This window comes from Chelmon rostratus, chromosome 20 (assembly GCF_017976325.1).
Source record: "Chelmon rostratus isolate fCheRos1 chromosome 20, fCheRos1.pri, whole genome shotgun sequence".
Lineage (NCBI taxonomy): Eukaryota > Metazoa > Chordata > Actinopteri > Chaetodontiformes > Chaetodontidae > Chelmon > Chelmon rostratus.
The window spans coordinates 1898729-1912783 of NC_055677.1; the positions used below are offsets into that span (position 1 = coordinate 1898729).

Genomic DNA, 14055 nt, shown 5'->3' on the forward strand with positions numbered 1-14055 from the left:
TCTGGTTTCTTTAAAAGGACTCTATGACCAGTCTAACCAGTTTGGTCCTGCAGTGGAAACCAGACTGTCCTCCATCAGGTCCTCTGCACCTCAACACACGCGCTCCTCCAGCTGGACTGGGCTACATCCCTGTCTGGTCCTCATTGGTCGGTAGTGGGACCAGGGAGCCTTGCTACTGGCTGTGGCTCTGCTTCCTGTCCTCCTATTGGTTCTGGAGGTCAAGTATGACCCCTTTGACCTCCCTGTCATCAGAGGAGGTCGTGCCACCCTCCTCCTGCATCTCAGCTGCCGCCTCCTTCCCCTCCTCCTCTTCCTCGCCCCGGTCTAAGGGTGAGGACACTACGTCATAAAGGAAGGTGAAGAAGCCATAGATCCAATCAGAGCCCTCTTCAGCTAAAATATTAAGAACCTCCTCAAGCGACTCGGCATTCGCACTACCACCGCCATCTTTGGACAAGCCTGACGAGAGAGAGAGGGAGAAGGAAAAGGGAGGGAAGAGGAAAAACAGATGGGATGGGAGCAGAGGTGGAGATGGAGAAGGGGAAGGTAGAAACAAGAGTGTAGCACAAAGAGGGAGTCCGAAAAGAAGTATAAAAAGGACGAGGAGGAGGAGTTAAAGGAGAAGGAGATGTTAAGAATAATAAATGAGAAGGAGAGAGGAAACTATGAGAGACAGAAGGAGAGAAGGAAGGATGTGCTGCAGGAAGGAAGGAAGATGGTACAAAGGAATGGAGAGTAACCGTAACAAAAATAGGACAAAAATAAAGGATGGTGTGGGAAAGAGAGAAATAGTGAGTTAAAGAAGTCGCATATGAACCACAGACAACAAATTAGCCTTTACTTCCTGTCTCAGTCTCGTCAGGCAATCTCTGACTTCCTGTCTGCGTTACAACAGTACGAGGCGGCCATCTCTGCTCTAATTCTCCGCACTGTTCTTTTTCTAAAACACTACATCTCTAAAACAACTTCCTGATTGACTCTGTCCATCCTGCTGATGCTACCAGCTGGTTTCTGCAAACCGTGATGATTTTTAATGGAATAAATCATGTCATTGATTAAAGTTGCACTATTATAGCTTCAGTTAGACTTTAAGAAGAAGACCAAACAGAAAGCATCCTTTAAGAGATAGTTTGGATTTTCGCTGTGGGGTTGAATAAGGTACTTGTCCATAGTGATTGTATTACCTACAGTAGATGGCGGCTGGGACACGCCCAGTTTGGAGAAGCAGGAGTGCTGGTGTAGGAAGCTAAGCTGTATTTTAACCACCTAAAGAACGGCCCACCTGAAAAATTAGTTTAAGAGTACGCTACATTTAGATTATTTTCAGTGTTTCACCTTGCTGTCAGACAGCCCCGTCCAACAGGGAACTGAAGCTTGTATGTCCATCTTTGCTCCCCCCGAAGCCACCAGACTCCATTGACAAAAACTGTCATTTTACTTTGCAGAGAACCAGTTGCTGGTCTGCCTCTGCCTGCATCGGTTAGTCTCTGTGTGTTATGTGCTAACTTTGGTGTTTTAACATGTTAGTTTGGATCCAAACTGACCCATTAACACTTAGTCCAGGCCTCTACGTGATTTTAGCTTTTACACCTCGAACAAACATCAGCCAACAACAGCTGAATGCGCCCACTCTCACGATGAACTTCATCGTTCAGCGTCACGCTGCGGATTTTTCTCCTTACAGCCAACAAAACAGGCGATCAGAAATTCACGAGTGTGAGTCGACTCAGCATCAAGGCAGGTTTTAGAGTCACTGACATGCAGATGTGGTTTATACCACAGAGTAAGATGAGTTTAAAACGGAGGCACGGGGACACGACTGTAAACCACATCAGTCAGGCACAATCACTGACAAAGAAACGTTAAAGTGGACTTGCCGAGCAGAACTTTAGCATCTTCCACGTCAAAGTCTCCGTCTCCATCCGTGTCGTAGGCCGTCAGTTTCCCTGAAGGAGGAAGAGGAGGAGAGGAAGGCTGAGTGACATGGACATCTTAAAATGTGAGCATGTACAGTTGCTGAATGTGATGTGAATCATATTATTATTCTACTAACGACACAACTTAACTGATGGTTTTGAAGCCGGAATTCTTTCCTCCAATATTTACTTTTAGATTTAGAAATTTACATTTTCAGCATTTCTGAGATTATGAGACAGTATGAACGTCATTCTCAAATAAAAGACAAACTGAAAAGATGTGTGAAATACGGCGATCGTGACCTCCTGACATGCACAGCACCCACACACACACTGTATGCAGAGACTGGAGCTCTGCAGAGGCCTAAACCTGAGACCTGGACCTGGCCCATATCCAAGTCTTTATGGTATTTATACCGTTAGCTTGCCAGGTGGATGCATACAGGTGCAGCCAGGGGGAGAGAGAGAGGCGACATTTTAAAATAACCAACTGAACTGAGCCTGAAACTCAACGCAGAAGACTTCAGGAAGGAGAAATCTTCTATACAAACAATCAATAAGAGGACAGAACTCAGCACATGAACAGTAGTGTGTCAAAGTGTTCATTTAAAACACTGAAGAGAGGAAGGATGTGGTGAAGGACGACGACAGCATCTTTAACAGTAACTCTTCTCAGCTGTCACATTGTTCACGTGACGTCTGTCATCTTCTGCTTTTCTGGACTCATCGACCTATAAAATCACCACAAAATCTTATTTCAGAATCTGAATCGAGTCCAGCTACGAGCCGAATGCGTCCAGACTCTGTGGCCGTTCGTCTACCAGTCTACTGACCGGTTAAACTGTGACAGTGCATTCATATGCACAGAGCACAGAACAATTACATCGGGTACTTTAATTAATGCATTTAGATTTAGATTGACAGTTAAGAGTTCTTCCGACTAACTAACAAACACATGCTTTTTAACGCTGTCTTGTTTATGGCACTGTGTTGAGCTTTGTTGTACTTATTGTGATTTGATGCTACTGTCCTGCTCGTGTGCTCGGTGCTGCTACCTGACCCCACCTCGGTAAGGTCTCGGTTAGGTCTCGCTTGTAGAAGTGGTTTTAATCTCAATGTGACTTCCTGGTTAACGCTCCAGGCCACGTCTCTGCCTGCTGAGCGCTTGTTTTCTGTCGCCTATTTCGGCTTTCGTAAGAAAACCACTGAGCGACAAACAAATGCATTTCAGTTCCTCTCTCTTGTTCTCTTTCTCTGTCCGTCTTCTCTTAGAACAGGTCTGTGGCTGGAGGTATTCGCGAAACATCACCGCCATTGCAGTTTCTGAAGCACTTGCCGCACTGCCGTGTATGAACAAAGCCCCTCTTTGCATGCAGTTCCCTCCCTGAGGCTTTCTGTCAGCACTAATGGAAACCAACACATGAAAGCTTTTGCTGGTGACGTCAATAAATGGATCATCAAATATTACGTATTGCATTGAAAATATATAAACTAGTAAGAAAGCTGCTCATTTGTCTTGTTTGTTGAATGTGGAAAGCAGTACAGTACACAGCCTCAGACAAGAAGGAAAGAAAACTGGCTGTTAAATATAACAAAGGTGTGAAATAGATGCTACCAACCATCTCGGGCCGTGTGCTATTACTGCAGATATAGACAGGAAGAGCTGCTATTAGACGGCTTTAAGTTTGTCTGTTTCACTGTTTCCCCTCAGTGCTTAAAGTTCATAAACCTGCAGTACATTCTCTTACCAACCATTGAACCCGACTCATTATACTCTCTGGAGTAGCTTGGCGACACTCTGACTCTGACAGAAGTGCACAGCGTAATATGGAACTGTAAAGATGCACTTTTGTTAGTGGATGTTTGAATCTTGAGATCGTACCTTGTAAAACTTCAGAAAAGTTCATACGAAACTCCTTCGCTCTGGCTGCATGCAGAGATAACACACAGAGAGAGAAGAGGAGGAGAAGAAGAGACGAGCCACACGACATTAGAGCATTTCACAGTGAATCTCGACCTCTGTTTGCAGAGAAAAAGGACTGAGTTAGTACAAAGCAACAGAATTATAGACAACACACAGGGCTGCAGGATTCGTCAGCATCTCAAAAGCTGCTGAAATGAGGTTTAGACTGCAGCTGCTTCACAGTAAAAGTCATCCAAAATGAAAAGGCAGTGCTTGAAGGCGTTTACTGTGAAGTGCTGCAGGTCAGTCACATGTGTCCTGGTAGCAAATCAGAGAGGAATACTATCAAATGTTCTGTTCTCCAGTGTTCAAGCTGAAACTGAGGCTGATTTCAGCCGCTCAGAGTTTCTTATGAGGGTCTGTAGTATGTAAAATCTGAGAGAATGAGCCTCATGCATGAATATTCCTCCACACAGATTTGATTTTGTCTGTGCAAACAAATTCAAAACTTCATCAAACACATTTTACTTCCATGGTGTTCAACCCTGCTGACAAAAGTTAGGAGTGGAGCACCTGAAGGTTCATACTAGGGATGCACGATAACTGTTTTTTAAAGCCGATACCAATAACCGATAACACACACATATACCTAACATCATGACATCAATACCACAAACAAAACCAAAAACAGCTGCGCACAGTGAGAGGCGGTTGCTAGGCAACGTACGTGTTTACTTTCAGAGCCGCTGCGCAGTGAGAGATGTGACAGACGAGTAGGCTCATTTTAAATCAATAAAATGTGTTTTAATCAGTATTTTGTGTCACATTATTAAATGCTTTAGTAGTGAGCAGAGTTCTAAGCAGGATAACGTATAGTGAGCAGGTTCCTATGGAGAAATAACCCCCCCGCTTCGCGTCGGGCTTCTATGTCATTCTGAACGAAGATACATGATCCCTTACTTAGACTGATCTATGTAAACGAACTGAAGAAGGACAGTCCATAGTAAGTCAAGCACCATCACGTCCATGATTAAATCTTCAATAACCTCAGCCTGTGGGACATCTTTGGCAAATTTCTTGGACTTATCGAAAGCCTCGCCGACGTGTGTCAGTCTGTGGCTTCTTTGTGGCTGGCTTGCTAACGTTAGCGTCTTTAGCAGGCCGGCCGTCCTCATACGCTTTCCAAACTCTGTCAAAGCAGTGGTTATGTTTCAGGTGACTGATCAGGTATTAAAGCTCGTGCCATTTCTCCCTCCTCGTGGAACTCGCTTGGAACATTTGTTACGAATAAACAGCGAACAGTTTTCTTCTGAAACTTTGAAGAAGTCTGAACTCTGTTTTCATAAGCACGCTGTGCCGCATGCTGCATTCACGGTGTAACGTACATTCCCCCGTTCCCTCGTTTGGTAGTCGTTCTTTTGGCCTTTTTAAGTTCATGTTTCTATTTTTTGTGTGTAACATGTGAAAAAATGCTGCGAATGTTAATTCAAGTCAGCAACTAGCAAAATTATGACCGAGTTAACGAGTTGTTTTCTGGCATGAGGGGGTATTCTTGATTTTTCCCAGTGAGAAAGAGTTTTTCTGATTATGCCAACGTCACATGAACGCAGCATTCACTGCAGGCCATTCGGGTCTCATAGTGGTAGCGAGGCGCTGCCGTGCTGACAAAAACATAGATGTTATCGGGGCTGTTCGTCGTGATATCGGACTTATCGGAATGACGTCATAATTTCCTGTTATCGGCCCGATAACTATCGTGCACCCCTAGTTAATACACACAGGTTCTGGTTTTGCTTTGTAGCGACTTCTGGGCCAGAAAACAACAAATAAAACACAACTGACGTCAGAAAATGATCAGATAGAAACTGTTCCGAAAGATCATTTCACTTACAGCTGTAAAGACCTAAACTTGCAGGATTTCTGTTCCTGCTTATGATTCGTTGAGTGTTTTCTGATGCTCACGTCTGCCTGCCCTGCATCCAGTTTAAGAACATTCCTGATTCACAAACATTTGCACATGGCTGAAAACAGCTTAATGTTAGATTTTTCTCTTACACGGTTTTTAGGAGAGTAGGGAAAAAATAAAAATGATTCCTGAATGAGGCCCATTGATCACTTATCATTTGATCATGCAGCCCTGAAAGCCTTTGCAGACAGAGCAGAGAGGAAACACAGAAGACTAACTTTACAAACATCACAACGCTGCTGTCATTATTCCAACCTGGTTGAACAGGACAGAATAAAAAGCTGACGCGGTGCTGCTTCTCCTCACAAACACTCATGTCAGTGAATCTTATCTGTTTCCATCCGACAGATGCAGCCATGAAGTCTCACAGATGAAGCAGCTTATCATCGACACGGGAAGATGAGGTTTGAGATAAGCGTGTCTCGTGACACGTACACCAGAGTGTGTGTGTGTGTGTGTGTGTGTGTGTGTGCGTGTCTGTCTGTCTGTGAGGAAGAGGTTGTGAAAGCCCGGCATGACTATCATAACCACATGAAGATAGAGGCAGGTTCCTGTATGAAAACCAACACTTTGAAACTTTCAGTGTGTGTGTGTGTGTGTGTGTGTGTGTGTGTGTATGCGTGCGTGTGTGTGTTTTTGAACCAGAAACTAGGCCAGCATCTTCGCTGAATGCACCGTGCATCTGTGTGATTTTAACGGTTTTTAACGAGCACAAAGTTTCACCTGAGACTTGTAAAGTAATGAAATATGTGATTCAAAGAGAGAAAAAAAAGAAGATATTCGCAGTTTCTAGCTTTCAGTTTTACTTTAAACCTTCATCAGAAGCTGGACGATGTGTAAACCACAGCCAGTAAACACCAGAAGGATATTTCTTTGTGTTTTTTGGAAAGAAAATGGTGAAAATCACTGAAATTAACGTTAATTTAACTGTGAGAAGCTTCATATGTTTTACTGTTGCTGTAGGAGGATCTTTGAATAAAATACTGCACATCTTCTGGTGTTTAGGCTTTATTATAGAACCAATATTTATCCTTTACTGCCCTTAAACTTTATGTGACGTCTGTTCTTTCACAGTAAAATAGATTTTGAATCGCAGTAAGTTCAACATTGTTTCCTACTTTAATGGCTTCTGTTGCTGTTTGTCTGGGCGGCTGTCAGCTATCAGCTATATTTGGCCGAATCCATCCAGGTTGTTTGTTTGGGTTATTTCTGTCACTTCGTTTAGCTGATTTAATGTTCTGCCTGTGCTGCTCGGCGACAGACTCAGTCACAGCCACATCTAACTCAGTGAATTAAAGGTTTATTTAAGTCTAACAAAGATGATTTTGGTGAGTTTCAATCTGTTTCCGTCGAGTTTGAATAAAGTTTGTTTTAACGAGGCATTTAAGCTTCATTCAGTGACAGAGAGAAACTTGAATTCAGAAAGTGCTGTAAGTTGTAAAAGTTGTATTTTTCTGGGGGAAAAGAACATCTTTTGAGAGCTACTCTTTACACACTCTGTGTTGTTTAAGGTTTGTGATATTTGCTTGTTACCAACACATATGCATAGACAAGCTACTGCGTACTTGCCTGTATACCTTATGTGCACCTGGAGGATTAAAATGAATCCACTAGCAGGAAGATCAGGACCAAATCCTCCCTGGCAGAATGTGATCCTCGAGAACTCGAAACTTTGCACTTTGTAAACGTAAGTGAACATGTCACCCGAGGCGGTTTCAGCAGTGATAATGTACTTCAAGGCTGGTGCTGTTTATTTGTGCTCTGTGTCCCTGCAGAGCACGGGGTAAAAAAGCTGCAAACAGCTGAAGACGAGGTCGACTTTATGGCCATCTGAAGGGAGCCGTGTTGCACTGCAGTCACCTGTGAAACATTCATGAAATGACCCAACTCCCGGTACTTACCGATCACGCTGTCGTAGTCCACGATGTCGAAGTAGACCACAGCCACAGAGCTCCAGACTCCCAGCAGAGCCAGGACCACAAACCAGGTGAACATGGAGTACTTAGAACCTCCTCCTGCATCTCCTCCTCCTCCTCCTCCTCCTCCTCTCTCTGTCCTCTTTCCATTCTTGCTTTCCACCGGCGGCGTCTTCCCCTCTGAGGACATGAAGACGCTCATGTTAGAACCATTCAGTATGTCTCCTATGTGCCATTTAACATGTCTGACTGAGAGTTATGTTCTTTTTACCTGTGAAACGTGATTGGTAACGTAGCATGAAGTTTGAGTACTGTTGCTATGGTTACCTGTAGAGTAATATACCTTGCTGTCAGATTTAAAACAACAGTTAAACTGTTACTGTAAGCATCAGCCGGCTCAGAGGCCTGTCGTGGAGATGACTCAGTGCTGAAACACGGGGTGAGATGTGGCTTGAAGCTTCAGGAAATGCAGGTAAGTTGACATAAAGTTTGTGCGGTCAAACTACAATTTTCAACTTCCATGCATGTGTCACATTTTGAAATGAAACCTCTCATCTGTGATTGGACGGCTTGTATAAATCTAGCATGCTGTGACAAGGTCCTGCAGAATTTTCAAACGCTGCAAACCAAGAAAAATCTTAATCACTGCGTCATCACGAGAAGTTAAAAGTTCTTTAGTTTACAGAGGAACATTTTGCACAACTAGAGACTAAAAATTCAAGATCTTTTTAGTGTTTTCCAATGTCTAGATCTTAAAATGATCCTAAAATTCAAAACTGACGTGGCTTGGGGTGAGGCATGACTTTACCATTTATGCACTAAGGTCAAATTTATTGACGCAGGTCTGCTTTATTGACGCAGATCTGCATCCAAGAGTTTCCCTTTAGGATATCAAGTATGTTTTCATGGGCCACAAGTGATAAACCACCCTGACAAATCCAGGCTGCAGAGAAAAAGACAACACGGCAGGAGCCGGAAAGGGCGGACCGACCCAGGAATAGAGTGAGAGACATAGAGTCGACATGACCCTGAGAGAGAGAGAGAGAGACAGAGCAGTGAAAGACTGAGAGAGTTGACAACAGCTGTTGGTCCTCCAGCACTGACATGGAGCTAATGACAACAGGCCTTAATGCTCAAGATAGAAAGCAGAAACAGTTTGGGTCATTATTAGACTCTTAGTTTGGCCTAAAGTGTGTGTTTCTAAAGAACCAGAGCCTGGGAACAGTTCAGCCAATAGAGAGGCAGAGTTTGACGAGCTATTTTAGAAGTATATTTAGAGGGTTCCAGACGAAAAGGTCCACGACTCCCAAGGTTATATACAGTATGAGTACATATGTACAAGGTCATTTTTCTTACGTGGGCTGCTAATAGTGGGTGGGAGCTAAAATGACACAATCTTAAATGAAATCAGGACCATTTGGACCAACTATGACGCTGTGGTTTGTTCACAGCTGCAAAGAGGAAGCTTCGAGTTTATTACAGCTCTGATTCGCCTCTAACTGGTTTCTTCTGCCTAACAACGATGGCCGAGGCTCATGGACGCCGCAGTGTTCAAAGCCAAGTTAAACCAAAAGAAAACGTATTTCTTAGAAACACTGTTGAAACAATAAACCCACAGAATTGTTACTTTATCCAGGAGAAGATTTAGAAGATCACTGAAAGAAAACTGGAGAGAGGGGAGCAGTACGCCTGCAAACGGCGGCTCCCCCCACTACAAAACTCTAACTCAAGCCTAGCTGTGATTGGTTTATACGAGGGCTGAACAATATCTGACAGATATCTTGACTTTTTCATTTCACAGAAAAAAAAATTCACATGATGTTGATGTGATTTTTGCGGGGGTCTGTAGAACAAGCACGGTCCCTCACGTCTGCAGGCCGGGCAGCTCTGCAGCACCACAGTGATTTTTTTCTAACAGCATGTTGTGACACATTTTACCTTTGCAGCTCTGTGATTTAGATATTATCCTGGGCCATATTATAATTTCAATAATTAACTATTCAGCCCTCGTTAATACTGTTAGAAGGCGACTTGAACCAATGTAAAGCCAAACCATACCAGGCTAAATTACACTGAGCCACATTCAGCCTCTACAGGCCACATAAATACCCAAATCCTTCCATTAACACTGTACGACACTGTCCATCCAGTTTGTTTTAAAAGTAAATAAAAGTCAAATTCATTAAAGAAATTAGTGTACGAGGTTAAATCAAAGCCAATCCAGGCCAATAAAAACCACAACAAACCAACGTTAATGTTGTCTACAGGTATCACTGAGCTCTACTCCTCATAAACACACCCACTAACCATGCCAAACCAATCCAATCCATGCCAAACCAAGCTGATAAACCTTTCCTACCTGTCTCCTCTTTGACAGGCTTCACTTCCTCCTTCGCCTGTGGGACCTCCTCCTCATCAACGCCTCCTAACCAAACCAAACCAGGCCAGATAAGAACCGAGCCTCAACCAAACCAGGCCAATTTGTACACCAATCCTACCTGTCTCCTGGACCACAGGCTCCTCCTCCTCCTCCTCCTCCTGCATCAGCAGCTCTGCCTCTTCCTCATACACCTCCTCTTCGGTGTACACCTCCTCTTCAGCGTGGACCTCTTCTACAGGAACTGAGGAGGGTGAGGAGGAGCAGGAGGTGCCATAGTGGCGGTAGCGCTGCATGGACTGTCTCAGGTCTCAGCTGAACACAAAAGCTGGACCAAGCCAGGCCAGATCCAGGCCAGACAGGGACCAGGGTAGACAAACCAAAGTGGGTTTCACACTAAACCACCATCAAAATGAATAAAACGTATTTATTTTAAGTTATGAAGGGATGGACCTGCGATGTTACCAGATACTAAAACTCACTGAAAGATAATATAAAAAAGAGGAATCACAAATTTATATCAGCACCAAATCTACTTAAAACCTTTCAGGAAGGTGACATTTTCAGAAAGCAATTAAAAAAAGCAGCTCCAAAAGCAAAAATAATAAATCAACGAGGTGATGAAAAGAGATAAAAACAATCCGAAATAACAAATATTCCAAATTGCTGATCACCCAAAAACAGGCAAAGACATAAAAGAAAAGTAGTGAACTAGAAGAATGACAGAAAGTGACTGAGCTGAGCAGGAGAAAGAAAGAGCTCCTCCTCTTCCTCCTCCTCTTCCTCCCAGCAGGACTACAGTCTACTGGCCATCCAGAACCTGATCCACACTATTATTAGAGCCGACAAACCCAGCGACACAGTGTGTGTGTGTGTGTGTGTGTGTGTGTGTGTGTGTGTGTGTGAGAGAGAGAGAGAGAGAGATGCCAGAGAGGACAGAACAGCCCACAAAATAACCTTGACACTTGTTTGTTCTTACACACACACACACACACACACACACACACACACACACACACACAGCTGTGGGATATGTCACCTTAATTAAAGCGACAACATGTGAAACACTAGGACCATGTTGTACCTCACAAGGTTGACCAGTGAATCATTACCAGGGCAAGATTTGTTGGAAAAAAAACGTACACCAGCCGTGACACCAGCGTGCTGACGTTTGGCTGATGAGAACTCATGAGTACCGTTGAGGGGTCATTACTACATTACTACGCCTGAGCACACACATGTTTGAACTCTGCCTTTATTTTGATGTCAACTGCACACCCTTACAGTTTTGTGACTGTAAGTAAGTAAGTCAGCGCAGGGGTGTAATGCATTTCTGTCTCATGATGTCATTTTCCCCATTTACACACACAATGCTGGGTTTTAAATCACCAATGTGAATGCAGAGCACTAATGTCAATTTATTTCTGAATGGCCGACACATCCATTGTTAGTACTCGGCCTAATATAGTTTGGAATAACAGGCACTGAGAGGCTTGAGAAGAGGGAGGAGGTCTTTATTTGTTGGTTCCAGGGGACAGATCGCCCACGTGCAGTAATTATTGTGGTCAATAGAAAGTTGTGTAAACTTCTGAGCTTCCAGTAATCATTATTGAGCAAACACCAATGACATCAACATGAAATGAGTTGGCAAAAAAGTATTTCTCTTTTTTCAATCTTAAACTTTAAATGAGTTCAAGTGTAAACCATGAATGTCGTAATTTAATTATATTAGGCTACGAATACCACAACACTTATGTGAGTATGTAAGGGATGACAACAAAGGCCCAAATGGTCACTGAAGACATACTTCTAATATTAGACAAATGTTTTGCCCCTTGTACTAATTAGTGATGATGATGAAGCTATGTTATGATTATGGAGTAACCTGAAAGGCTGTGTCAGACTTATAAATGTGTAAATAAGGTAAAGCCGGGTTATGTGAGTGTGCTGTCCCCCCTATGTCTTGGCCTGACTAACGCAACAGAAACATCAACCATGAACTGCTGTCTGTTAAAAAGTTAATAGCCTGTTAGCTAATGTTAGCGGGCTATCGCTTCTGGTAGCTAGGTTAGCTTTTCACAGGGCCACTTCCATGCTACCGCTGGACAAGCAAGCTGGCCGTCACACAGAGCATCATTTGATCTAAACTCGAGCGCTTAGTTAAATTGGACATATTTTGTCCTATATAGTCTCCATATTCTGACAGCTAGCAAAAATGGCTATACTGGCACGGTTTTCTTAGCGCGAGAACGTCAAACCAGACTCAATTCAAAATTCTGCCAGTTAAATATTCTCTTGTGTAGTGGCAGAGCAAACACATAGGAAAACACTAATTAGGATATTTACAGAGACGAATAAAAACCACTCCTTAGTTCGGCATGTGTTAAATACACTAGCTATCTTTACTTTAATAAAATCTTAATGAAATCTGCTGGTTAACAGGAGGCACTTTTGCCTGGAGAACCACGGGACATGCAACGCAGAAAGCTGTAGTTTGTGCTGTACATTGCGTCGGTATGCGTGCCACATTAAATAATGTATGTAAAGGATTCAAAATATATCTTCGGTTTTGTTCTTTCGGACGTGCATCTTTAGCGAAACTACTTTAAATAGCAAAATTTGAAATGCAAATATGTTCAGAAGCCATAGCGGCGCGTTCAGGGCTGACAAAATCTAGCAAGGAAAGGGTAGGCTACTGACCTTTTCTGGAGTGGGTTTTGGGATTCTTTCTCTGGGCCATTGCTTCGTTACTCCAATGCAGTTGTTGTGTGCTGCAGCTACGAACTAACGAGCTAGCTTAGCTGTGATTATGACAAAAACATGAACGAAGTAAACGCTCCTGCTTCCCTGACGTTCTCTGCTCTCATTGATGAAGCGACCAAAAATCACGTCCTCTCTTGGATACCAGCAAAGCCAAAGTCCATAGTAACCGTGATGGACTTTATATTTCACTAATCAGAGCCAGCCAACCAGCTCATAGGCGGGACTAAAGGCGGTCTCTCGTGATTTTGGGCCAATCAGGTTGCGGTACAGCTTCCCGGTCTCGTCCTTCTCTTTGGAAAGGAGCAAAAACGTGGCAGAAGAGGAAGAAGAGTTTAAACATCTGGGGCGGAGAACAGACATTACAAAAGCACAAATAATGATAAGACAGTTAATACATTCTGTTGGTACAGTTCATGCCTAAAATCATAGGCTTTGATGTAAATTACAGAATGAGTAACAACACAGAAATTAAATCACTTAATAGAAAATACATCGGCTAATTTAAAAGTCAAGAGTCACATCGAAGTGTACAAAACATTTTCTAACTGGAACTTTTACTTTTCTCTCCTTTTTGCAAAGGTGAATATCAAAATTTGTCATCATACTCATCCTCATCTCATCCTCATCATCGCCATCATCACCTTTTTATGGCTGATCATCGTCAGCACCAGGTTCTACTATTGCTATGAGCTGATGACTGAAGTCAAGCAGCTCCCCCTACAGTATTTTAACATTGAATCTCTGCTTGCAGTATTATTCCCATATAATATATATATGAATATATTGCATTTAATTTTTTTCCACCTTTATATGCATGAAATTAATCGGCCTTATTGACAAGCTTTGATGGGAAGATTTCTTTTCTGCATGAGGTGTAAAGCATGTGTTGCTTTAACCTACAGAGGGCGCTGCAGTACAACATTTGACAATTTGACAGACTGAGACTCAGAAGATCCCAGCCAAAGATTATCAGTCACTCTTAAACCTTGAGAAGAAAATATACTGAATGTCTCCAGTTTTTTTCCTGCAAGTCACATTGTTTCTTATTTTTTAGAATTGATATATTTTCTTTCTTTCAATCATAGAACAGGTGCAGTGTAAACATCCACCTCTAAAAAGATAAAGAAATTACAGTCTGTGGACAAAACCAACATAAAATGGAAATGTTTTCAGTCCATCAGGGTTTCAGATGGTCTGAACTGTGTAGAAACTTA

General features: G+C 42.8%; 1 protein-coding gene across 3 annotated transcripts in view; it reads right to left on the reverse strand.

Moving 5' to 3' along the window:
- Positions 1-12955, reverse strand: part of unm_hu7910 (un-named hu7910) — a 35801-nt gene extending 22846 nt beyond the window's left edge. For 2 of the 3 annotated variants that reach the window (XM_041960981.1, XM_041960980.1), the window contains exons 1-3: positions 12779-12955; positions 7687-7881; positions 1878-1946 (exon numbers count right to left, since the gene is read on the reverse strand). In XM_041960981.1, the coding sequence (XP_041816915.1) occupies positions 1878-1946; positions 7687-7881; positions 12779-12818 (304 nt within the window). In that variant the 5' untranslated portion in view covers positions 12819-12955. Of the gene's footprint in view, positions 1-1877; positions 1947-7686; positions 7882-10060; positions 10127-10199; positions 10731-12778 lie in introns of those variants that run through there. The other variant, XM_041960982.1, reaches the window with a different exon arrangement.
- Positions 12956-14055: the final 1100 nt, after the last annotated feature.